Source organism: Puma concolor, chromosome E4, assembly GCF_028749965.1.
Source record: "Puma concolor isolate L17-30 chromosome E4, mPumCon1.1.hap2, whole genome shotgun sequence".
NCBI lineage: Eukaryota > Metazoa > Chordata > Mammalia > Carnivora > Felidae > Puma > Puma concolor.
Window position 1 is genome coordinate 41,097,240 of NC_141683.1, and position 25,064 is coordinate 41,122,303.

The 25,064-nt window shown below is 39.7% G+C and overlaps 1 protein-coding gene across 3 annotated transcripts in view; it reads left to right on the forward strand.

Moving 5' to 3' along the window:
* Positions 1-25,064, forward strand: part of CENPF (centromere protein F) — a 61,764-nt gene that overhangs the window by 1,983 nt on the left and 34,717 nt on the right. For 2 of the 3 annotated variants that reach the window (XM_086694133.1, XM_086694134.1), the window contains exons 2-10: positions 549-751; positions 1,791-1,987; positions 7,121-7,242; positions 7,681-7,772; positions 9,605-9,896; positions 11,025-11,227; positions 19,792-19,917; positions 20,893-21,021; positions 24,560-24,682. In XM_086694133.1, the coding sequence (XP_086550259.1) occupies positions 590-751; positions 1,791-1,987; positions 7,121-7,242; positions 7,681-7,772; positions 9,605-9,896; positions 11,025-11,227; positions 19,792-19,917; positions 20,893-21,021; positions 24,560-24,682 (1,446 nt within the window). In that variant the 5' untranslated portion in view covers positions 549-589. The remainder of the gene's footprint in view (positions 1-548; positions 752-1,790; positions 1,988-7,120; positions 7,243-7,680; positions 7,773-9,604; positions 9,897-11,024; positions 11,228-19,791; positions 19,918-20,892; positions 21,022-24,559; positions 24,683-25,064) is intronic. The other variant, XM_086694135.1, reaches the window with a different exon arrangement.

Sequence of the window (25,064 nt, forward strand, 5' to 3'; positions counted from 1 at the left end):
ATGACTCTAGCACCAATACGACACTCACTCTTTGTTCATTCATGCATTAGCTCAATACATAACTGCTTGGAAGGAGAGACAGGGTAGCTGTGTCATGAGAGACTATGACCAGGAGATATGACCAGGTTATGGATCTCCCCAGGGAAGGCTTCCCAGATGTGGCAATGATGTGAAGAGGGAAAGAAGAGCATTTGCAAAATAACTTAGCATGAGTTTTATTTGTTTATAGGATCTATTTCACCTGAGACCTCATAGCAAAATACTCATGTTTTGTGTAATAAAAACAAATGGAGTGGCAGAAAGAAGGTAGCTCAGAAATGAAATCTGAGAAATAGGAAAAACAAAGCCAGGGAAACCGAACAAGCATCTTCTGTACTTCACCATCAGAGTTATTGGTGTAACCTTTCAAAGGATGGAGAAGATAGATGTTATACTTCCTTATCTTTTGAAATGCGAAGTTTTGCAACTCCTTAGAGACTCCCTAGTCTCTGAGACTTGTAAGTTTCCTTTTACTGTATTAAGCCCAACAGTCTGCTTACTCTTTTCAGTTTACTTATAAATGCGTGAATAGTAAAGAAAGGAGAGCAAAATGAGCTGGGCTTTGGAAGAATGGAAAGAGGGTCTGCCTACGAGAGCGCTCCAGAAAATTCAAGAGCTGGAAGGACAGCTGGACAAATTGAAGAAGGAAAGGCAGCAACGGCAGTTTCAGCTTGAGACTCTGGAGGCCGCACTGCAGAAGCAGAAACAGAAGGTATCAGTGAAATGCTGGTATTTAAACCTTGTCACGTATTTGAGCTTGGTCTGAAATTTCGAGAAAAACGATCATGCTGTCTTCAGGTGGTATTCCGCCCCTCTCCTTTTTTCAGTCATTTGTATTTTAATTGCCTCATTTTCTTCATCCTCTGTCCTCATTTCTGCTTACCTGCTAAGATTCAGAGCTGCTGAGTTCCATTTTAACTCCGTTTGGGACCACACATTGGAAATTACTTTTGTACTCTGTACCACATGGCCAAAATTCTCCAGCTCCGAATTTAGGGGCTAGTGTTAGAGCCCTTTGCAGTCCAAATGGATATCACTTTCTGATAGTGGGCTTTTCACTTGGTATTCCCAGTCCTCTTCTCTTCTGGGCTAGAAAATGAAAACTTAGAGGTGCCTGGGTGGCTCAGTCAGTTAAGCATTTCCGCTCAGGTCGTGATCTCATGGTTCATGGGATCGAGCCCCATGTAGGAGTTCGGAGCCTGCTTGGGATTTTCTCTCTCCCTCTCTCTCTCTCTGCCCTTCCCTCATGCTCTCTTTCTCTCAAAATAAATAAATAAACTTAAAACAAAATAGAAAATGAAAATTTAAACAGTGCTTCTTCCTTACCTCTGCATGAGCCAACAAGGTAGTGGTATAGTCACTGCTTCTAAAACGTCTTCACTAGTGGGAGAATTTTTACAATAACTGAGTTTAGCAGCCAGACTTTGAAATGAATTGCTAAGGGAGGTTTATAGGGTTTATTTTTGATTTTGGTATCTCGAAAGGACGTTAAAGGCTCCCTTTCTAGGAAAGGTACGTGTGTAGCCCTGACCAAAGATAATGTAATCCATGACTTTGTAGAACTTTTCTGTCTATAGGCTACCAGGTGGGGTCATTTAAAATTTCTGTGTTCTTCGTGAAGCACTGACATGTGCATTATAGCAACCACATCTCAGAAACATTAGTTGTCAGTGTTGAGCTCAGATTTACAAATAATGCTTGGTAGAGTCACAAAGTAAGAGACCCGTTTCTTTCTGCACAATCTCCATTAGGTTGAGCATGAAAAAACTGAGGGTGCAAACCTAAAAAGGGAGAACCAGAGCTTAATGGAAGTATGTGAGAATCTGGAGAAGACCAAGCAGAAAATTTCTCATGAACTTCAAGTCAAGGAGTCACAAGTGAATTTCCAAGAAGGACAACTGAACTCCAGCAAAAAACAAATAGAAAAACTGGAACAGGAACTGAAAAGGTAATTTTTTTGAATGGTATTTTTATGGATGTCATTTATACGTGTTCGTCAGATGCATTTTTATCTTTTCCTTTAATGATATAATTATGAATTGCAGTTTTTTCCCCCAGTGGAATAAACAATGATTTGAGGAAAAGTAATTCTTCTGTCTTCCTATCGTCACATGGCTTAGTACTATATAAATTCATTAAATGGCTTTTTGCTTATTTATTTCTTTGTTCAGGATATGTTTATTAAGCTGCCTCATGTGTAAGACACTGTGTTTGTTACTGGGTGGTATAATAAATAACGCCAAATCTCTCAACAGTGAGTACTGAAAAGGCGGAGGGGAGTGAAAGCATGGCTAATACTGATGGCTTCTGTTTCCTCTGAGTAGAAAAGCTGTTGCGAGAATAAGAGAAGTAGGGGGTTTTAGAAGGACCTGGGAACACTCAGGGTCTAGCTGAGATTGGAGTCTAGGAGTTGATAGTGGGACCCATCTATAGAGTTGTACACTTTTTATTTCCCCGTCAGCATCTGCGATGTAAATGCTAAGAATGTGAATGGGAGGTTTGACTTAGGGTTATTTTCAGCCAGGGTCATGGGATAGGAGACAATGGATAATTGAGGCTGCTGCGAAGAGAGTGGTTAAAATACTGTGCCACGGAATCTAGGCTGGGGAGGGAAGGGAGCAAACTCAAGAAGAGCTTCCTACTGAGATCCCCATCTTCCATCTGAAGCATTACATAACCAATTTGCCAGTTTCAGTGCCATATTTAAGCAATAAAAAATGGTGCTTTTGACTTCTTTACCATTAAAAAGAAATCCTCAAACAACTTGAGACATCAGTCAAAATAAATAAATCTAGTAGGACCTAAATGCTAGCTTATAAATGATACCTTTTTGTTTTAATAGTGGAATTTGGTCAAAATAGCAAGGAGTAATACAGACTGGAAGCAAAATGGACTTTAGTAGGTTGCCCCATTGTTGATTCTGCTGATACACACCCAGAAATTTTTTTAAAAATGTTTTTTTATTTGAAATAAGTTTGTTTTTAAAGTTTATTTATGTATTTTTGAGAGAGAGAGAGAGCCCGAGACAGTGTGCCCGCGGGGGAGGGGCAGAGAGAGAGGGAAACCAAGAATCCCAAGCAGGCTCCACACTGTCAGCACAGAGCCTACATGGGGCTCAGTCCCAGGAACCATGAGATCATGACCTGAGCCAAGATCAAGAGCTCAACTGACTAAGCCACCAGGTGCTCTTGAAATAACTTTAGGTTTACAGAAACAGTAGTTAACATCCAATATAACCAAAGCATAATGACCGAACCAGAAATCAACATTGGTTCAATGCTATTAACTAAACTATAGGCCTTATTAGCATTTCACTAGTTTTTCCGGTAATGTCCTTACCAGGATCTGATGCAGGATCCCACATTACATTTAGTTGATGTTGTCTTAGTCTCTTTCTAAGCTGTGACAGTTTCTTGCCTTTTGTGTCCTTGCAGCTGTTGACAGGTTAACTCGTCAGCTCTTCTGTCCAATAGTCCTCAATTTGGGTCTCTCTGTTGTTCTTCTCACTGATTATATCAGGGGTTTCAGCAATGACATGGTTCATATTTTGCGCTAGATGGTTCTTTTAGACTAGATGTGGAAGGCTGTCCTGGGCACTGTAGTGTCCTTAATAGCATCCCTGGCCTCTACCTACTAGATTCCGGTAGCACCTATGCCATCTGCAAGTTTTGACAATCAGAAATGTCGTTAGGCATTGCTAAATGTCTTTTGGGAGGACAAAATCATTCTGGATTGAGAACCACTGGGTCCGATTCAGGTTATGAATTTTGGGTGAGAATACCACAGAAGTAATGATGTTTCTGTTTCAGTGTATACTATCAGGGTAACATGATTTAACATGACTTTTACTCTGATTACCTGGCTAAGGTGGTGTCTGGGTTTCTGGGAACCCAGAATAGTAACTGGGAAATTACTGTTTTCCCCTTTGTAATTAATAAATATCTTGATACGAAGGAATTTGTTTTTCCTAACATAACTGCAATAATCTTAATCCTACCTACCTCTCAAACATATTTTTGAAAGTTCAGACATTTTGCAATGACTCTGATTTGTCTTCCTGTGAAGAGAACTTAGGTGCACAGAAATCTTTTTATAATTTTGTTTCCTATCCATACCTAGAAGTTGCATGTTAGAATGATAAATCGTTTCTATTTCACTGAGTTTTTTGTTTTCTTGTTTGTTGTCTGCTGTACCAACCTCCATGAGAACAGGGACCTTGTCGATCTTATCACTTTGCCCCATGCACCTGGCAGTCGTAGGCCCTCAAATATTTGTCAAATGAATAAATGAATGAAAGATAGGCAGTTGCTTTTGAAAAACAGGTGCTAGAGAAGTCGGAAGTTGATTTCAGAAGGCCCGAATAGTTTTCTCTGAAAGCACGTTTTGGCTGCTGGTTTTAGAAATACTGGTTTTCATAATTTAGACAGAAATGTTTATATTTCTAATATTTTAGATAAACATACTTTTGTATACATTTCTCTATTTTATTGCAAAGTGACATTTGATAGCGGTACTTGCAGATACAAAGTGCTCAGAGTTGTGCATGACACCTAGCACCCTGGTAAATGTCAACATTATCATTAGTTGTTACAGTTGCCATTGTCACCATTGTGGGACTAGGACAGCACATTTAGTTTAAGAGTGTTCTTATTATGGGATGCCTGGGTGGCTCAGTGGATTGAATGTCTTGACTCTTGATTTCAGCTCAGGTCATGATCTAGCAATTCATGAGTTCGTGCCCCGCATTGAGCTCTGTGCTGACAGCTCAGAGCCTGCTTGGGATTCTCTCTCTCCTCTCTCTGCCCCTCCTCAGCCTCTCTCTCTCTCTCTCTCTCTCTCTCTCTGTCTCAAAATAAATAAACTTTAAAAAAAAGTATTCTTATTATCTATGACATAGGTATAGATGTTTATAAATGTTTATAAACTAACCTTGAGACTATAAAAACTATGAAGAGTACAATTGTCTATAATGTGACAACTATAAACTACAAAAACTGTTGAATGTATTTTCAAATTCTCATTGGTAACCTTCAAGTACAGGACAGAAATTTATTTTTTCCATCAGCGGCCACTGATTAGGTTTCAGGAAGGTCTCAAACACGTTAGGTTTGAACCATTTGAAATGTTGGTCAAAAACTGTTGAGTATTGATGATCTCATACAGAAAATCGTTTAATTTAGTGCTTTTTTTTTTGGCGGCAATTTGTGTTTTGTTCTGTTTTTTTCCATAGGAAATAGGAGGAGTAAAGGTTTATAGAAATAGTAGAAGGGCATACGTTTATTTAGTATTTATAATAAATACACTCTTTTAAAAAATGAACATAGAGGGGCTCCTGGGTGGCGCAGTCGGTTAAGCGTCCGACTTCAGCCAGGTCACGATCTCGCGGTCCGTGAGTTCGAGCCCCGCGTCAGGCTCTGGGCTGATGGCTCAGAGCCTGGAGCCTGTTTCCGATTCTGTGTCTCCCTCTCTCTCTGCCCCTCCCCCGTTCATGCTCTGTCTCTCTCTGTCCCAAAAATAAATAAATGTTGAAAAAAAAAAAAATGAACATAGGGAAAGGGGGATGAAACGTGAATTTGAGGGGGAAAGAAACACCCGATTTTACAAGATTCTTTAAAATTCATCTCTGGGGTGCCTGGTGGCTCAGTCAGTTACGTGTCGACTCTTGATTTAAGCTTGGGTCATGATCTCACTGTTTGTGGGTTCAAGGCCCACATCAGGCTCTGCACTGATGGTACAGAGCTAGTTTGGGATTCCCTCTCTCTCTCGCTCTCTCTTTCTCAAAAAAATAAACTAAAAAAATTTTTTTCTTAAATTCATCTCTAGAATTGCCAAACTTGTTATACCTTTGGTAGTTTATAGATCTGGACTATTCCTTGTGGTAGTGGCTAGCTACAGGTGGCTATTAAGCACTTGAAATGTGACTATTACAAATTGAGTAGTGCTATAAGTATACAATGCACACTAAATTCTGAAGGTTTGGTACAAGGAAATGTAAAATAATAGTATTTTGTATTAGTCAATAATTAGTATTGACTACAAGTTGAAGTGATAGTATGTTGAAAATACTGAGTTAAATATAAAACTAAGACTAAATTCATTTTTTCTTATTGCTCTTTTCATGTTAGTAGAACCTTTTCTACTGGATGGTGCTGTTACCTACCATAAGCTCAAATGTGATGATTTGATTTGCTGAGTAGTCCTTTTCAGTCCAGACATTGTTTCTTCCTTCTCAGATTGAGTTTGGAACTGGGTGGAGCCAGGGCACTGGGGCACTTTCTTTACTGCTTTCTTCACACCTTATATGTAGCCAACAGTCCACAAGAGACTGTCGCATGCACGTCAGTAGCCATTCTATACTGTGTTCATTTCATTTCTTGTGTTGAGCTGAAATCACAAATGTTACAGATTTGCAAGATCTGAGTCTTCTATTCCCTTAGGCTGTCTGATCTGAAAGGCGTTCAGAATGGGATATACAGTGTATAGCTTCCTATTTCTTTGTGACGGTTTCCAGCCCTGTCTTCTCTAGATGCACTACGTTAACTGGATTTTTGTGTCTATGTTTTTAAAGTGTCATAAAATTCATGGCAGGTATTTGTAAGGTTTTTGTAATGATTTCACATCACAAGTGATGTCATTCAGTTTCATGATTTGAGCTCATGCTTCAGCGACACCAGTTTCTTTCGATGTTTCTGAAGTTCTGGGGTGTTTGGGGGGTTTGTTTGTTTGTTTTAATATTCCTGTGTCTTTCTTTGGCTTAGAATACAAAATTTGCTCAGAATATATCCCCAGCCTCCCAACTCTGTTACCATAGTGGTTTTTACAGATCTTCATTATAGCCTTTATACCACTGGAATTCTTGGTTCATATTTCTGTTTCCCTGACCACACTGAGTGCCTTTGACGACTGGGGCTGAGTCTGTCACATGAGTTAGTTCTTATTAAATGTCTGTTGGGTACATGAAGTGCTGAAGAATTCTTAGAGGGATGGGTTTTTTGTAAGTTTATCACTCTCTGGGAGCGTAGTGCTGGCATTCTGTAGCATTTGCTCTGATGTGGCATCCTCTTGGGTCCTTTTCGAACAGATGTAAATCTGAACTTGAAAGAAGCCACCAAGCCGCACAGTCTGCAGATGCCTCTCTACATCCGTGCACTACACCACAAAAAATTTTTGCAACTCCACTAACACCAAGTCAACATTACAGTGGTAAGGATTTTTTCCCTTCATAGCTCTTTTATTGGGATTTTAATTTGGGCAAAAAAAATCAATTAATTCATCTTTGAATTCAACTTTAATTTGAGCATTAAAAAAAAAAAACTTTTTAATTTGGGCATTGCATGGGCAATATATCCATTTGTGTATCTGTTGAGCCATACTGAGCCACCAGTTAAGCCTTCAAACTTTTATTATCCTGCAGTGTGTTTTAAAAGTAATTCAGGTTGAGAATATTCAAAGCACCTATGTCTCTATAATTTGATACTTGAGTAATTTGATCAGCGTCTGTTGTCCAAACCCAGATGTTCTGTTTACTTCGTGTACCAAGCAAGATATTCACTTCTAGACTATTGTGATGATTGTTCATCTGTGAATTCCTTTATGAAATCAGTGGCCGAAGTCAAACTGTTTCTCATTGTCTTTGTTTAGGCTCCAAATACGAAGATCTAAAAGAAAAATATAATAAAGAAGTTGAAGAACGAAAAAGATTAGAAGCAGAGGTTAAAGCCTTGCAGGCTAAGGTAAGTTAATTATGGGCCTCACGATAGAGTATGTGGTTGAAGAAACAGTACTTTGATATACAGAAATACGAGGTTAGAGAAAAATCTGGTGTACGTAGAGCTCGACACATTTTTCTTACACTGAGAAGATAAAGTGCTGGCTCTTTACGTTAGTTGTAATCACTGTTCGGTTTTAAAAACAAGTAGCAGTGAAAAAATAGAGTGGGGAGATCAGTTTATCCCTAGACATCAGATGTTCATCAAATTCTATAGAAACTGTAACCATATAATTATTTCCCTGTTAAGATCTAATGGTAAGGAGAGGTTAGGAGCAGAGTCATTCCAGACGCTCTGTCTGGCTTTATCACCCGGAGGCCATTGCTTCATATTCATTCCTTATGGAATGTGGGGATTGCCACGGGGGACATGGGGTTTGAAGGTCATTATTTATGAAGTGTTTATTTCGAGGAGAATGTTATTAAGGTAATCTCCCCATTCCTGTTAAATAAGTTGCTGACCAGGGTATTAAATTCCATTTTGGTAAATAAACAGGTGGGCAAAGAGATTTAATGTCAACAAAAGAAACAAAATACAGGTATTAGAAACCCCTGCTTTTAGCTTAGGGTCTGACCCCCAAAATACTTGGTATCTGTAGAACTAACTTTACTGTCTCTGTTTGTGTGATGTTATTTGCTATAAAAAAGAAAAAAAGAAAAACAACAACAACAACAAAATTCCAGTTTTGCACCTCATGTTGCAAACTTATGTTTCTGCTAAACATAAGAACTCCATGAGATGGGACAATTCAGCAAAGAGTTTAAGGGTGAATTTATAAGTAGATACCTTAAATGTTGAGGGCCAAAAGGTACCTATTAGAGCTTTAACAATTTTAATTATTTTCCTGCCTCTAAGCCTTTTTTGAAGGTCATTAGGATTCTGATATATAGCAAAGGTATTGCTTCTCAAGATGAATAAAAATTCAACAGTAATTTTCTGGTTTGTCTTAGAAATATCATGTGCTTTGTTATCCGGTCCAGTCCAGTCATTGGTACCCATTCTTCTGACATTGATGCCCAGAGTTTTTTTGATGGAAGAATTCAAGTCTCTACAAACAGGAAACCTCTCCCTGTGGCAAGAAAAGCTTTTGTTATAAAGAATTTAATGCAGCATCTATGGCCATGTCTTGATATTTGTCAGAACGGAGGCAGAGAGAAGAACAAAAGAAGTAGATAAAGGGAATTAAGAGTACATTTGTTTGAGGAACACTAAGGAATATATAGAATCGTTGAATCATTGTACACCTGAAACTAATAAAACACTGTATTCTTGAATTAAAAAAATTCAAAGCAGTAGCAAATCCACAAATGTGTAATATATAATATAAAACACCTGATATGTCATTTTTTTGGAGTGGTATGGTAGAAAGTGAGATTCTTGAAAGAGTTCTTTAGATTAATATTTAATTTTGATTCTCTTTGTGCAAAGCTACAGGGGGAGGCGACCAAGGACAGGCATAGGAAAACCAAATTTCAGAATTCAAATGGTAGTGAATACTCACTTGTATTTAATGGAGTATATGAGGGATGCAAAATAAATATAAAAGCGGAACCCATCTTAATAGATTGGAACTCAGATGGTAGTGGCTTAACCCTTTAATGCTAAAGTCTAACCATTAGAAAGTTCCTTCACTGGATATTGGCACTTAATGGTTCCCTTGACTCGATGAACATTCTTTGTTGGTACACGGTGGAAGTGTTGACTTCTTGGTATTTTGTCTTTATGTTCTATCTGAAAATGAATAGCATTGAATATTGAGAAGTCTAAAGGGCTCTAAAGAGTTTCTATCTTTACAGAAGGTGAGTCAGGCTATTCCTCAAAGTACAATGAACCACCGGGACATTGCACGGCATCAGACTTCATCATCCGTGTTCTCATGGCAACAAGAAAAGACCCCTAGTCGGCTTCCGTCGGGTGCACTGAAAACTCCAATTAGGAGAGATTTCTCTGCATCTCCTTTTTTTGGGGAACAAGAGATGACTCCAAGTAGATCAACTTTGCAAACAGGGAAAAGAGATGCAAGTAACAGTTTCTGTGATAATTCTAGCAATTCTCATCTTTTGGATCAATTAAAAGCCCAGAATCAAGGTAACTTTTTCAGCTAAATTAAGTTGAAAGGAAATTTTCCTAAGATCATTTCAGAGGTGATTCCAGATGTTTCTAGTCCTAAGAAGTGCTCATGTATTTCGTTGGACACGTTGGAAGTAAGCACCTCAGTCTGGTGATGGGAAATACTATTTTGGGTTAAAAGATACCACAATTTTCGAATATACTTTTATTTGTACTAAAAAGCTGGTGCCTCGAAGCCTTCAAAAGTAGGCTGAGTGGCTTTGTCTTTCCAGAAGTATGGTCAGTAGGTTGATTTCAGTTGACCCTCCCCAGGCTTCTCATCTGACTTTCTTTTGTGGCCCCTGCAACAAGCCTGTGGTCGGCCCGGCTTTGGGCAGAGGTGAGGCGTGTGCTCTGCTCTGCCAGGTAGTCCATATGGGAGCAAACCTGTAACCTTGGCCATGGCTCCACGCTACAGCTGACAGCCAAGGGTACCAGGTGGTGTTTTGGAGTCTACTCTGCAGACTCTGATAATTTCCAGTGCTATGATATATTGAAAATCACCGTCAATGTTCACTGGTGAGAATTGTCCCACTGCCAGTGTCTTTGGAGCCAATATTGTGTGTATGTAGGGAAAAAAATGAAAAAAAAAATTATTGTTAATTTTGGCAGTATAGGAGGTTCATACTGTCTTGATCTTCACTGGAGGTAAAGCTACCAGAGAATATGGGAGTGTGATTTTTTTACTGCTTAGCACTCATTTGCATATGATATGAGCACAAAACAAATATTAGTTTGCCAGTATATAAAACCAAGTGGTAGTTTTAACGTAGGGTATTATATGGGATGCACTTTTTGCAGCCTCAGTTAGGTACTTTTCACGATTTTTAGAAAACCATTTTCTTTCCCAAGTTTCTCTGAAAACATCAGAAAATTTGTTTCCCCTGCTTCCTATGGGATATTAGAATACGAATGACAATAGAGACTAACCATTAAAATTAAATCCAATTAAAGTAGCTTCCATGTGTAACGTGAATCGATTGATATTTGTCCCACCAAAGGTTTCAGAGCAGAGTAATAACATAAATGACACCATCTGAATTTAGATGTAAATTTTTGGTGAAAAATACATATTAATTAAAGTGTGGACTTTGTTTGTGGTTTAAGAGCTAAGGAGCAAGATTAGTGATTTGGAACTACGTCTGCAAGGACAAGAAAAAGAAACAAAAGGCCACGCGAGTAAATGTCAAGAACTCCAACTCCAACTGGAGAAAGCAAAAGTGGAATTAATGGAAAAAGAGAAAGTTTTGAATAAAAATAGGGATGAACTCGTGAGAACGACAGCACAGTACGACCAGGCATCAACCAAGGTACTGGACTTTTCATGAGTTCTTGAAAACCTACACTTTGTCATATAATTCTTTGGAAATTTTTTTCATACACTTAAATTTCTGAAATAAATGTTAGTAACGAGCCTCATTAATACATACTAGGCAGTATTGGTGCAATTGAACTAGTAAGTTCTTTTTAGAGCTGGGTAAGTGTGGGGTCCAATCTAGATGCACGATCTCCCAGCAAAGTGGCTTGGGCTAGTTGCTGATTTCTTTTCCATCTCAGAGGGTGCAGGAGAATAAAGGTTATGTATATACAGCACCTGACACATACAAGAGGCAACTAAGTAATGGAGCTTTAAAGAGGTTTAGGAGGAAGGATAGAATTTAATTGATCTGGGGCGCCCGCCTGAGTGGCTCAGTCAGTTAGCATCCAACTCTTGGTTTCGACTCAGGTCATGATCTTCTAGTTCGTGAGTTCAAGTACCACATTGGGCTCTGTGCTGACAGTGTGGAGCCTGCTTGGGATTCTCTCTCTCCCTCTCTCTCTGCCCCTTCTCTGCTTGCTCTCTCACTCTTTCTCTCAAAATAAACTTTTTTAAAAAATTTAAAAAAAAAAGAATTTAATTGATATACTTTTTTTTTTTAAATGTTTATTTATTTTGAGAGAGAGAGAGAGAGAACGTGAGTAGGGGAGGGGCAGAGAAAGAGAGGGAGAGAGAGAATCCCAAGTAGGCTCTGCACCATCACCGTGCAGAGTCCAACCTTGAGATCATGACCTGAGCTGAAATCAAGAGCCAGATGCTTAACTGACTGAGCCACCTCGGTGCCCCTAATTGATCTACTTTTGGATCCAACATACATACTCCTGCAATTGAATCTCAAGGTTCCACTTAAGGCCAACTTTCTTAGCGTGTTTGAGGGTGTTTTGTTGTTGTGGTTGTTGCTTTGTCCCCAATCTATCAATAGTGTTTTATTTATTTATTTATTTATTTATTTATTTATTTATTTATTTTATTTTTTAAAATTCGTTCATTCACGGATTCATTTGATTTGTTGTTGACTGCTTGTTGTACGTCAGACACTGTTCTGGACCTGGGGATGAAGCAGTGAGAAAATAGAAAGCACTGCGTTTGGGAAGCTTCATCCTAATGTTGGATGTAACATAAATATAGAGTCACATAGATAATATGGTGAATGGTGACAAGTGTAGAGAAAAATGAATTCTCTTCTAGGACCAACTGATTATTTGGTGCTTCCTGAACCCAGTCTTTATCTGGGTCCAGCATTTTGCTCACATTTGCCTTTCTGCCTGGCACACTCTCCTCTTGGAATACTCTTGACATGTTCCTCAGCCCGTATGCAACTTCCTTCATCTTTTAATGCAGTGAGATCTTTTCTCCTGGCATCCCCCTTAACACCCGTTTATTGTCGTTACCTGTGTCCTAGCCCTTTGGGTTCCCACACTTGGCTAATTGTCAGAATGACAGAGAAACTTGCAGAATTAATCCTGTTAGATAGACCCATGTCTGATGTGGGCCCAAAGAATTTACTTTTAATAAACTCTCTAGATATTTCTAAGGCAGTAGGTAAGAACCTCTGTTGTAGGTAGACTTACATCTTCTGTTGGTCTCCTGAAGGCAGGTTCATTCGTCTTTTCTTTTTCTTTTCTTTTCTTTTCTTTTCTTTTCTTTTCTTTTCTTTTCTCTTTCTTTTCTTTTCTTTTCTTTTATTTCTTTCTTTCAAAATTATTTAAAGGTAATTATAGATTCACATGTACTCGTATAGAATAATAGCTTGTTAATAAGGCGAGTTACATTGATCACTTTTCAAATATTTGAATGAACCTTGTATCCTTGGAATAAACCCTACATAGCCATGGTGTATAATTCTTTTTATACATTTCTGGATTTTACTTGCTAATAATTTGGGAGAATTTTAGTATTTATATTCATGAGGGATATTGGTTAGCTGTTTTCTATTTTTGTTCTGTCTTTCTCTGGTATTTGTATCAGAGATCATACTAGCTTCATAAAATGAACTGGGAAGTGTTCCCTCCTATTTTTTGGAAGAGATTATGTAGAATCGGTGTTATTTCTCTCTCTTAAGATATCCATGACTTGCAAAAAAAAGAAAGAATTGGTGTTATTTCTTTCTTTATATGTTTGGTAGAATTCTCCATGAAACCATCTGGGCCTGGAGATTTTTGGGGAGGAGTTTTAAAATTACAAATTTAATTTTAAAAATAGTTATATAGCTATTAAAATTATTTTTTTCATATTTGATGAGTTGGGGTAGTTTGTGTTTTTAGAGGAAATGGTCCATTTTATCCAAATTTTTAAACTTATAAATGTAGTTATTTGTAGTATTTTCTTATCCTTTTGATGTTGGTAGGTCAGGTGATATTCTCTGATTCTTTTTTTGTTCTTAATTTTTTTATTATTATTATGTTAATTTATTTTGAGAGAGAGAGACACACACACAGAATGCAAGTGGGGGGTGGGGACAGAGAGGGAGACAGAATCTGAAGTAGGCTCCAGGCTCTGAGCCATCAGTGCAGAGCCTGCTACGGGGCTCAAACACACGAGTGTGAGATCGCAACCTGAGCAAAGTCGGACGCTCAACCAACTGAGCCACCCAGACACCCCTGATGTTCTCTGTTTCTGATAGTGGTGTCTTCTCTTGTTTTCTCTTTGTCAGTTTTGCTAGAGATATGTCAATTCTGTCAGTAACAACAATAAAATTTGTCAATTTGTTGATCTTTTATTGATCTTTCCAAAGAATCAGCTCTTTGGTTCATTTATTTTCTCTATTATTTTTCTTTTTTCAACTGTATTCATTTTTACTCTGGTATTTCCCTCTGCTTGCTTTAGGTTTATTTTGCTCTTATTTTTCTAGGTTGTTGAAGTAAGGAGCTTATATTATTGATTTGAGGCTTTTCTTTTCCAGTGCAGGCATTTAATGCTATAAATTTCCCTCCATACTACCTCAACTGTGTCCTACAAATTTTGAGGTATTGTATTTTAATTTGTATTTAATTACAACGTACTTTTATTTTGTATTTTTAAAAGTTTTTTAAAAGTGTTTTTATGTTTATTTTTTGAGGGGGGAGGGGCAGAGAGAGAGGGAGATACAGAATCCGAAGAAGGCTCCAGCTCCGAGCTGTCAGCACAGAGCCCAATGTGGAGCTCAAACCCATGAACCGTGAGATCCTGACCTGAGCTGAAGTCAGACGCTTAACTGACTGAGCCACCCAGGCGCCCCACAGTTCAGTGTATTTTTAAAACATTTTCCTTGACACTTCCTCTTTGCTTCATGGATTACTTAGAAATACCTTGTTCAGCTTCCAAGTGGTTAGAGATTTCTTTTCTTTTTGTTATTGATTTCTAATTTGATTCCATTGTGTTCAAAGAAGATACTCTATGATTTCAGTTCTAAGTTTGTTGAGGCTTGTTTTATGGCCTAAGACAGTGGTCTATTTTGGTGTATGTTTCATGCAGTTGGGGGAAAAATATATATATTCTGTTGTTGAGTGGAGTGTTCTAAAATTATCCTTAGCCCCAAATCATCTGTTGGTTGATGGTGTTGTTGAATTCTTCCATATTTTTGTTGGTTTCCTGTCTATCAATTGTTGAAAGAAGGATGGTGAAAGTCTCCCGTAATTCTTGATTTATCTATTTCTCCTGTCAGTTCTATCAGTTTTTGCTTCACATATCTTATAGCTCTGTTGTTTGGCGCATGCACATTTAGGATTGCTATGTCTTTGTGGACTGACCCTTACCAGTATAGAATAGCCCTCATTGTCTCTGGTAATTTTCTTTATTCTGAAGTCTACTCTTTCTGATATTAACGTAGCACTCTACCTTTCCTTAAATGTTTGCATGATGTATTTCTTTTTACTTTCAGCCTATCTTTTTATTATTATATTTGAGGTGAGTTTTGCAAAGACAGCGTATAGTTGGGTATATTTGTTTAAATCCACTCTTCCCACATCTGTGTTTTAATTAGCATATTTAAACCATTTACATTTAATGTAACCATTGATGTATCATGGCTTAAAACTGATATCTTATTTTTTGTTTTCTATTTCTTTTTCATTTTGTTGTTTCCTTTTTGCCTGTCTTCCTGTGGGTTACTTGAACATATTGTATAATTTCTAATACTTTTGGATGTATTTCTTTGTAGAGCTATAGTGACTTTTCCAGATATTACATTATATATACACACAATTTATCAGCCTATTGGTGTTGTCATTTAAGCAGCTCTAATGGATTACAGAAAATTTACTGCTCTTTTTATCCTTTTACCTTTGCCCATTTATAACACAATTTTCCTAAGTGTTTACCTACGTATAGAACCACATCAGACAGTGCTATATTTTTTGCTTTAACTGTCAAACATAACTTAGAAAACTGGAGAAGAGAAAGAAAGCCTATTATTTATACCAATGTTGTTGCTTACCTTGTTTTTCCTTCTTACCCAATTCCTTTCAAGTTTCCTTCTTTCATCATTTCCTTTTTGTTTAGAGAACTTCTTTTAACCATGCTTTTAGGCCACACATTCTAGTTTTTCTTTTTGTTACTGCATCCTGGAAGTTATTTCTTCAGGATATACGGATTCTGGGGTTGACAGTTCTTTTCTTTCAGCACCATCATGTTTTTCCCTTGGGTCCTAAAGTCCCTAGTTGCACAATCTTCTCTCCTCTTAGAGCTTTCTTTCATTTGTCCAGGGTTTTGAATTGTTCTCAACAGGAGGAATAGGGAAATGTACCTTTATTTATTCTTACTGGAAGTGGTAGTCCAGGTTCATTTTTAGACATTCTCCTAGTGCAGTGCTTTGCAGAGATACTGTTGATAAATATTGATTCAGTGAGTGAGGATGCAGTGGAGGGTCAATGGGATCATGACCTACCTTGACCCATATATTTATTCACTTTGTGCAATCTGAGTTTATAGTCTTTGTCTCAAAGACTTGGATTTGAGCCCTGACTCTGCCACATCCCAGTTGTTTTGCTTTTGAGTTCTGAGCCTCCGCTGTCTAATCAATAAAATGGTGTTAATAATGTCTGTGTCATAGGATTGTTGTAAAGAATGAGATAATTTTTAGGGGAGCCTGGGTGGCTCAGTCAGTTAAGCCTCCGACTTAGGCTCAGATCATGGTCTCCCAGTTCATGGGTTCAAGCCGTGTGTCGGGCTCTGTGCTGACAGCTTGGAGCCTGGAGCCTACTTCAGATTCTGTGTCTCCCTCTCTCTCTGCCCCTCCCCTGCTCGTGCTCGCTCGCGCTCTCTCTCTCTCTCTCTCTCTCTCTTCTCTCTCTCTCAAAAATAAACATAAAAAAATTTTTAAAAAAAGAATGAGATAATTTTTATAAAGGCTTAGCCTAGTGTGTGGCACATGGTGAGTTTATAATAACATATTATTATTACATGGAGTTCCTTGTCAGTTAAGCTTCTTTTCAGTTGCCTATCTGCCAACTCAGGCTTTCCTACATATCAGAATTATACCTACTCTATTATACTTTGTCTTACTGGTTTTGGTATGACAGGATCACTGAATCTTTGTTCTATCTAACGTATTTGGTAGGGTTTCTTCTTACCGGATCGTGAATTAAAACTTTTGACTAGGACAGTGCTCAGAACTTAGCTCTGGCTTTCTATTAGAAAATTTCCTCCAGGCTCTTAAGACCCATTCATTCAATGCTTTCTGGCTTCCTTTTTTTCCAGTGACCTACAAATCCACCTAGCTGAAAATTCAGCGTACCTTTCTCCCTCTTGCCTATTAGCATTGTATAACCTAGTCAAATGTGTTGCTAGTCAAATTATGCTTGGTTTTTGCTCTTCCCTGGTCTACCATTAGAATTACCCAGTAAGTAAAATGGAGCTAATTCAATCAAAATCAATACCATGTTCTTTGAACCTATGCTGTGTCTAGTACACTTCTTTTCCAAGTATTTGCAATCTGTGTGGGGTACAAAGTTTGAGCTCAAGTAGAAATATTGAGGCTGGCAACAAACCTGGAGTTCAGCACTCACATTTCACAGATGAAAGCTGAGGCCCCGGGGTCTTAAATGAGTGCCCAAGGTCACACACTGCATATTTTCAAGGATTTCAACCCTGGGCACGATTTTAGAATATTACGGAACATTCGTGACACCTAGTGGTCAGCTACTATTACGTGGATTATGCGTCATCAATATCGGAATGTCATTAGAAAATTTTAAATAAGATCTAAGTATCTTCTAAACGCTCTTTTTTAACCTACTCCTGTAGTAAGAATTGTTGATTCTGAGAGGGTAGTGGGATGTGTTGCAGTTTGAAGGAGGGCCAGCAGAGGGCACCAAGGGTTCATTCATCTCTGTCTTGCATGGGTTTTTTTCCCTAGCCACTGTCAACCACCAACATTGGGACCATCATTTGGGCAATGATTTTTATCGGAGTTGTTTCCTGCTGCATCCCCAGTGCCTAGCAGGGTGCTTGACATATAGTAGGCTCTCAATAAATATTTGTTGGATTCATATTTATTATCATCATCATCATCATCATTTTTTTTTTTTAAGTTTATTTGTTTTGAGAGGGACAGAGATAGTTTGAGCCAGGGAAGGGCAGAAAGAGAGAGAATGCCAAGCAGGCTTCGCGCTGCCGGCTCTGTGGCCCAATGCGGGGCTCAAACCCATGAACTGTGAGATCATGACCTTAGCTGAAATTAAGGCTCAGACACTTTACCAACTAAGCCACCCAGGCACCCCCTTATTTATTATTTTTATAAATACTTTCTATAATCTTTTTCCTTGGGGATTTAAAGATTCAAGAAGTGTAAAGATAGTGACAAAGGTGTCTTAATGTCTAAGGCAGTGGATTAATTTGTACCACTGGCTCAGTATTTTTCTTTTGAATTTGGTATATTTAAAGTTCTGATAGTTGCGAGGCGCCTGGGTGGCTCAGCCGGTTAAGCACCGACTTCGGCTCAGGTCATGATCTCACAGGTTCATGAGTTCGAGCCCCACATCCGGGCTCCGTGCTGACAGCTCAGAGCCTGGAGCCTGCTTCAGATTCTGGGTCACCCTCTCTCTCTGCCCCTCCCCTATGCGCTCTCTCTCTCAAAAATAAACATTAAAAAAAAAATTTAAAGTTCTGATAGTTGCAAAATCATTTAGTCATTAATGACCAGCTTTGGTCCTTTCATCTTTGGTTAGTTAATAATTGGTGTCTGACTGGTCTTCTGGCAAAGTATTATGTCATGCTTTCTTTTCCTCCAATTTCTCTGTTAAATTTCTAATATTTCTAATAGTTCTTTTTTTTTTTTTTTTTTAATTTCTGAGAGAGGAGGGGAGGGTGAGAGTGAGAGGGAGACACAGAATCCAAAGCAGGCTCCAGGCTCTGAGCTGTCAGCACAGAGCCTAATGTGGGGCTTGAACCCACGATTCGGGAGATCATGACCTGAGCCGAAGTCGGACGCTTAAGTGACTGAGTCACCCAGGCGCCCCATATATTTCTAATAGTTCTGGATGAGACTCTAATGAGTCTCAGAAAAATACTTTAGAAGAGATATTTGCCAAATACTGGCACGTTTCTTTTAGACCAGGGAGTTCTCCCCCACCCATATGAAGTGTTCTTATTCTTCCCTGGAAATATGGAGTTGTTTTGTAGGGCATTTTAGGGATTTGAACACCATGGGGAAGATTCAGAGGAACAAAACTTGATGATTTAAGACCATTTTATTCCAGTTTAATTTTAGAAGGGCATCCTAAGTTTTGATTTAGCCATCCTAAATTGGCCATGTACAAAGGCAAAAAGAGTGTCCTTTGTGTTATTTATGGCAGCTTGGTTAAAAACAGTTGTGATATTCTCTGGAGTGCTGTGAACCTTCAGAATTTAAAATGGCACAGTGAGAGCATTGTGGAAAGAAGTATTTTAATATTTAAAGTTTTCCGCAAAATCTTATTATGCTTGAAACAGACTGTCATATGAAGGTGATGGGTACCCTCTGATTATTTTACAGCTTCTAAAAGACACAGGTCAACATCATTGCATTTGAACCTCTCATTTCCATGCAACAATGTTAGATGAATCTTTATTCAGACACACATATTTCTTCTTTCATAGTTCAAATTATGGAGTATTTATTTAAATGGTCTAATACTTTACATCCTCTCTAATATTTCCCAAATACAAGCATTATGTGTGCTAACATAAATATAGTGGTTTTCGTAATTGCTGATCATTTCATTATTTTTTAAATTATTTTTTTAACGTTTATTCATTTTTGAGAGACAAAGACAGAGTGTAAGTGGGGGTGGGGCAGAGAGAGAGGGAGACACGGAATCTGAAGCAGGCTCCAGGCTCCGAGCTGTCAGCACAGAGCCTGACGTGGGACTTGAACCTGTGAACCACGAGATCGTGACCTGAGCAGCAGTCGGACGCTTTACGAACCGAGCCACCCAGGCACCCCTTTGCTGATCATTTTAATCCCAACTTTTTATGACACAAAATCTCAAAACACAAAGATGAACTTGAACCAGATCTCAGGACTCACTTTTCTAAAATTCCAAATATTTGCTTCTTGCCTCGGATCCTTGTGTAGTGACCATTTTTATTTGTTGTCAGTGTGCTGCGTTGGAACAAAAACTGAGGAGATTGTCTGAAGATTTGAGCTGTCAGCGGCAAAATGCAGACAGTGCCAGGTGTTCTCTGGAACAGAAAATCAAGGAGAAAGAAAAGGAGTTTCAAGAGGTAAGTAAGGTAAATGGATTCACGAGGAGTTTGCCCGGAAGGCTCTTGTTGGGCATTTCACAGTTTCATCATCTGAAAAGAGGAGCTGTTTGTCGTCACTTGGGGTGTTCCGTGAGAGAGGAACAGCTTTGTGAGGAAAAGGTTCCCCTGTTTTCTTTCACACTTCCATCTTTCGGTTTTCGATGGGAGAAGGGACTCGCTAACCAGCATGTTCCTTTTCATCCGTGTCCTCTGATTTGTTTGCGATTTAATACCAAGTAGGAAAGGATCATCTCTCGTCTTTCAAACACCCTCAGTTGTGAAGGGAGTTGTATCCTATTCTCCACCTGTTTCTAAAGCCCGTGGGTTGGCAAATATATGCAAAAGGTAGCTGATGTACTGGGGAAAGAAATTCCAGAAGTATTACTGCCAGGGGCAAGTGAGTTGGCCTGGCGGAGCGTATCGTATGGACTGAGGCTCTCTAACCTTTCGGTAAGAGCCTGGAAGAGTAAGAGCCTGGAAATGGTAATCTGGTATCCTGACGCAGTTATCAGAGTTCACTGGTGGCATATCCTTGCTCTCGTTCTCAATTGCAAGTGATGCTATGGTGTTTGAGATCTTAAACCCCAGTTTTGAGCGCCTTTGATTTCCTAGCTGAGGCGTGACTGTGACAGCTCAGCTCTCCTCTCTTTTGCCCCCTGGGCTTGTGGAAACAGAGATGAGGAACGTAAGATTGGGGATGGGACGGAAGCCGGCTAGCTTCCACGCGGTCAGCTGGCGGAGTTCTTCCCCTTTCCCCCCGCCGAGGCCTGCGTCCCATCACCGGGACCCGCACTCGATGGGTTATGTTTATCATGAGGTGAGTGGTCAGCCTGGCTCCCTGTTGTGCGCTGCTCTTTCAGTGTGGCATGGCCTGCAGGAGGTTGGCGGCTCACCCCGGAGTCTCCTCGTTAACCGGCATCCGTCCGACTGATGCGCGTGTCTTTGGTGTTTCAGGAGCTCGGCCGTCAACAGCGTGCCTGCCAAGCGCTGGACCAGGAGTGCACGCAGATGAAAGCCAGACTCACACAGGAGTTACAGCAGGCCAAGAACACTCACAATATCCTGCAGGCTGACCTGGATAAAGTAGGCAGCTGGCTTACCTCTCTCCTCACTTGTTCCCCCTTTTCCTTGTTCGTGCATTTTCTGTCTCACGGCTGACATTCTGATGCTTCCAAAGAAAAGCTGCCTTCCTTATCAAAGAAGAGAGCAAACTGAATCCTTCTGGGTCTGCGCTTCCTCATTTACAGAAGGAGGGGAGTGAGTGAGGATCTCAGATCTGAAGGTCTGGGGAGGGGTGTGATATTCCTGTGTATTGGGGTCATATCACCAGGTGGGAGCCGCCCGGAGTAATTCACGTCCTGCAAATAGTCAAAGTGCTGAAAACTATAATCCATTGACTTATTTGTTTATTGCGGGGGGTGGCGGGGGGAGCTTGAGAGGAGGAGCAGAGACAGAGAGAGAGAGAGAGAGAGAGAGAGAGAGAGAGAGAATCCCAAGCAGGCTCCTCACTGTCAGTACAGAGCCCAGTGCGGGGCTTGATCTCATGAACTGGGAGATCCTGACCTGACCTGAGCTGAGATCAAGAGTCGGATGTTTAACCAACTGTGCCCCGCCCCCCCTCCCCCCGGGCACCCCAGCAGTGAGTGTTTTAAAGTGTAAGTCAGGTTATGGGACTCCCCTACTCACAGCTATAGCTACTTCCCGCCTCTCTTATAGTAGAAGCTCATCCTTCCAAGGGTCTGCAGGACCCTGGTGGCCCTTCCAGCACCTTGCTTATTGGCCTCCTTGCTATTGGTAGAATACGCTCAGCATCTTCAGGGAGGTGCTGTGTCCAGATGGATCTGTAGGGCACCTTCACTTGCTTGAGCTTTCTGCTCTCATGTCGCTTTAGCCATGACATCTACCCTGGTCACTACATAGATCCCTATCCTCAAATACTTTCTGTTTCCTTTACCTTGCTTAAGTTTTCTCCATAGGGCATATCATCTGTTGTACAATACAGCTATTTCATTTGTTTTTTTTTTTTAATGATTGTTTATTAGAGAGAGAGAGAGAGAGAGAGACAGAGTGCAAGTGGGGGAGGGGCAGAGAGAGAAGGAGACACAGAATCCGAAGCAGGCTCCAGGCTCTGAGCTGTTGGCACAGAGCCCGGCATGGGGCTCGAACTCACAAACCGCGAGATCATGACCTGAGCCGGAGTTGGACGTTTAACTAACTGAGCCACCCAAGAACCCCTCTTTGTTTCTTTTTATGCTGTGTTCCTTCTGTCACTCAAATCTTTCCGTGAGGACAGGCTTTCGCCTGTTTAGTTCCCTGCTCTACCTGTAAACACAACCACCGAATCCCATAGCTTGAAAATAGCACAACAGATGGGTTATAGTCCTTCGCTCTTTTCTTGACTTGACCCATATAGCTTGACAGGGTGACACATTGTGGAGTTTACTGTGAATATGTCAGAGATTCATCTCTTTACTTTCTTAGTGCTTGCTTCTTTGTTTATTTTTAAAATTAAGGCTTTACCATTCAAGTAGAGTCTCATTTTATGGGAAATACAGGTTAACTCTCAAGTTCAGGATATAACCAAGTGGGACGAGTTGCCCTCTCTTCGTAGAGGAGCCAGAGACGGGGAAGCAGCTGGAATGGGGAGAGGTAACCATCACTGTCATGTGTTATGTACTAATTAGGGGTTCTCTGATGTGCTCATAATCCTGTCTCTATCCAGCTATCCAAGGTTGGTAGAAAATAAAAATCCTCCTTTCCCAGGATAACTATTAAAGGGTTTCCTTCAAGACCCTTTAAAAAAAAGTCCTTTTGGAGCACCTGGGTGGCTCAGTCAGTTAAGTGTCCGACTCTTGATCTCAGCTCAGGTCTTGATCTCAGAGTCATGAGTTCAAGCCCCACATTGGGCTCCATGCTAGGCTTTTTATTTTTTATTATTTTTTTCTTTTTTGGGGTTTTTTGTTTTGTTTTGTTTTGTTTTTTGAAGAGGTCTATGAGTCTATAAGAAAGGACCAGTTTTATTTTTGTTTCAAATGCAACATTCTGTTGGTAGTGTCTGAGCCTTGCTTTTATTGCATGTTTTCTAGTTTAATTATTCTACAGGTGGATGTTGAGGTTGTCAACGTTATCTTGTTCGTTGTAGCCCTGGGGATGGCATTACTGGGTAACGTGCATGTTTCTGTAGGACACCTTTCCACGTGTGAAATTGGTGGTCTCAAGGACAGATGTATTCTCCCTTGTAATCGATTCTGACAAATTGCTCTCCAAGAATTTGTAATTTACCTTCTCACCCAGTGTGAGAGGTCCTGTTTTTTCTCATCCTTGGAGATAATCCTGTTTTTAAAAATTTTGTCAACTAAGAAGTGAAAAAGTCATCTTAATCGTTGTTTCGATTCATTCTTCCTTGATTACCGCTGAGGATGTTTCTTTCAGAAGTTGATATATGTTTGTATTTTTTTGCATAAAACTGTCTACTTCTATTCACTCCTTTAAAAAATTGGTTTACCTTTTTCTAAATGGAACCAAAGATGTGCTCTATTTGTTGTATTATGGAAATGCATTTTTTTTAATGTTTATTTATTTTTTATTTTTGAGAGAGAAAGTGTGGGGGAGGAGCAGACAGAGAGGGAGAGAGTATCTGAAGCAGGCTCTGTGCTGACAGCAGAGAGCCTGACAAGGGGCTCAAACTCATGAACTGTGATACCATGACCTGAGTTAAAGTTGGATGCTCAACCGACTAAGCCACCGAGGCACCCCTGGATATAGAATCTTAAATCTGTTATATAGCAAATACTTATTCCCAGTCTATTTCATAGCAAATACATTCTCCCAGTCTGTTTCTTTTCCTTTCTTTTTTTTTTTTTTTTAAGTTTTTATTTATTTTAAGAGAGAGAGAGAGAACAAACAAGCTGGGAAGGGGCACAGAGAGAGGGAGAAAAAGAATCCTAAGCAGACTCTGCACTAACAGCTCAGAGCCCGATGTGGGGCTCAAACTCACAAACGGTTAGATTATGACCTGAGCCGAAATCAAGAGTCTGATGCTTAACTGACTGAGCCACCCAGGCACCCACTTCCGGTCTGTTTCTTATCTCAACTTTTCTTTTTTTTGGTTGTTTATTACTATTTCATTGCTTCTTTCTTTTTTTTGTTTTTGTAGTTAAGTTTTTTTTTTTCTCTTTTGCTTTCTCTCCAAACCCAGCCCTTTTTGATCTCCTCTCTGCTGTCACCCACAGTGCTCTGATGGTATTTTAAGTTAAACTTCTAATGCTGTATTTAGCTGTGACACATATTGTTTCTCACCCAAAATCGATGGCATCAGTTCTCATGTCCCATGACCATTTTACTTAAGAAGAAATAATTTAGGGGCCCCTGGGCGGCTCAGTTGGATAAGTGTCCAGCTTTGGCCAAGGTCATGATCTCAAGTTTCATGAGTTCAAGCCCCACATTGGGCTCGCTCCACTTCAGATCCCCTGTCCCCCTCCTTCTGCCCCTCTCCTGCTTGCCACGTGCGCTTGCTCGCTCTCTCTCAAAAATAAATAAATGTTAAAAAAAGAAGAAGAAATAATATATTTAAAAAGTAAAGCACATAAAAATTAAACCTGACCTTGTCTGCTTTTTACAGGTCACATCAGTAAAGCACCAGCTAGAAAAAAATTTGGAAGAGTTCAAGCAAAAGTTCTGCAGAACCGAACAGGCATTGCAGGCGAGTCAGATGCAGGAAAATGAGCTGAGGAGAAGCAGTGAAGTAAGTGAGGCGTAGATGAGTATTTATCAACTTTTCTAAGTGGAAAGAAACAAAACTGGTGATGGGATGGATCCTGTAGATCCCCTTTCCAAGGGTTGGCTTTTGAGCCTCTTAAAAACTTTGTGGAAAGTCCTAGGTTTAAACAAAAGCAACGACAGATGAGGGATTTCTAGATTTAAAATTCTTGCAAAAACAAGTAATCATCAGTTGTTGCCCCAACTTCCAGAGTCACATTGGGCATGTGCAAGACTGTCAGTGTCTTTCTTGGGAAATTCATTCTTGTTACACGAAATGGTGGCTGAAGTTTCTCCAGTGGTGTGGATACGAGGAGAGCACGCTGATGATGTGGGATTTTACTCGTACTGACTTTAATTTGGCTTTT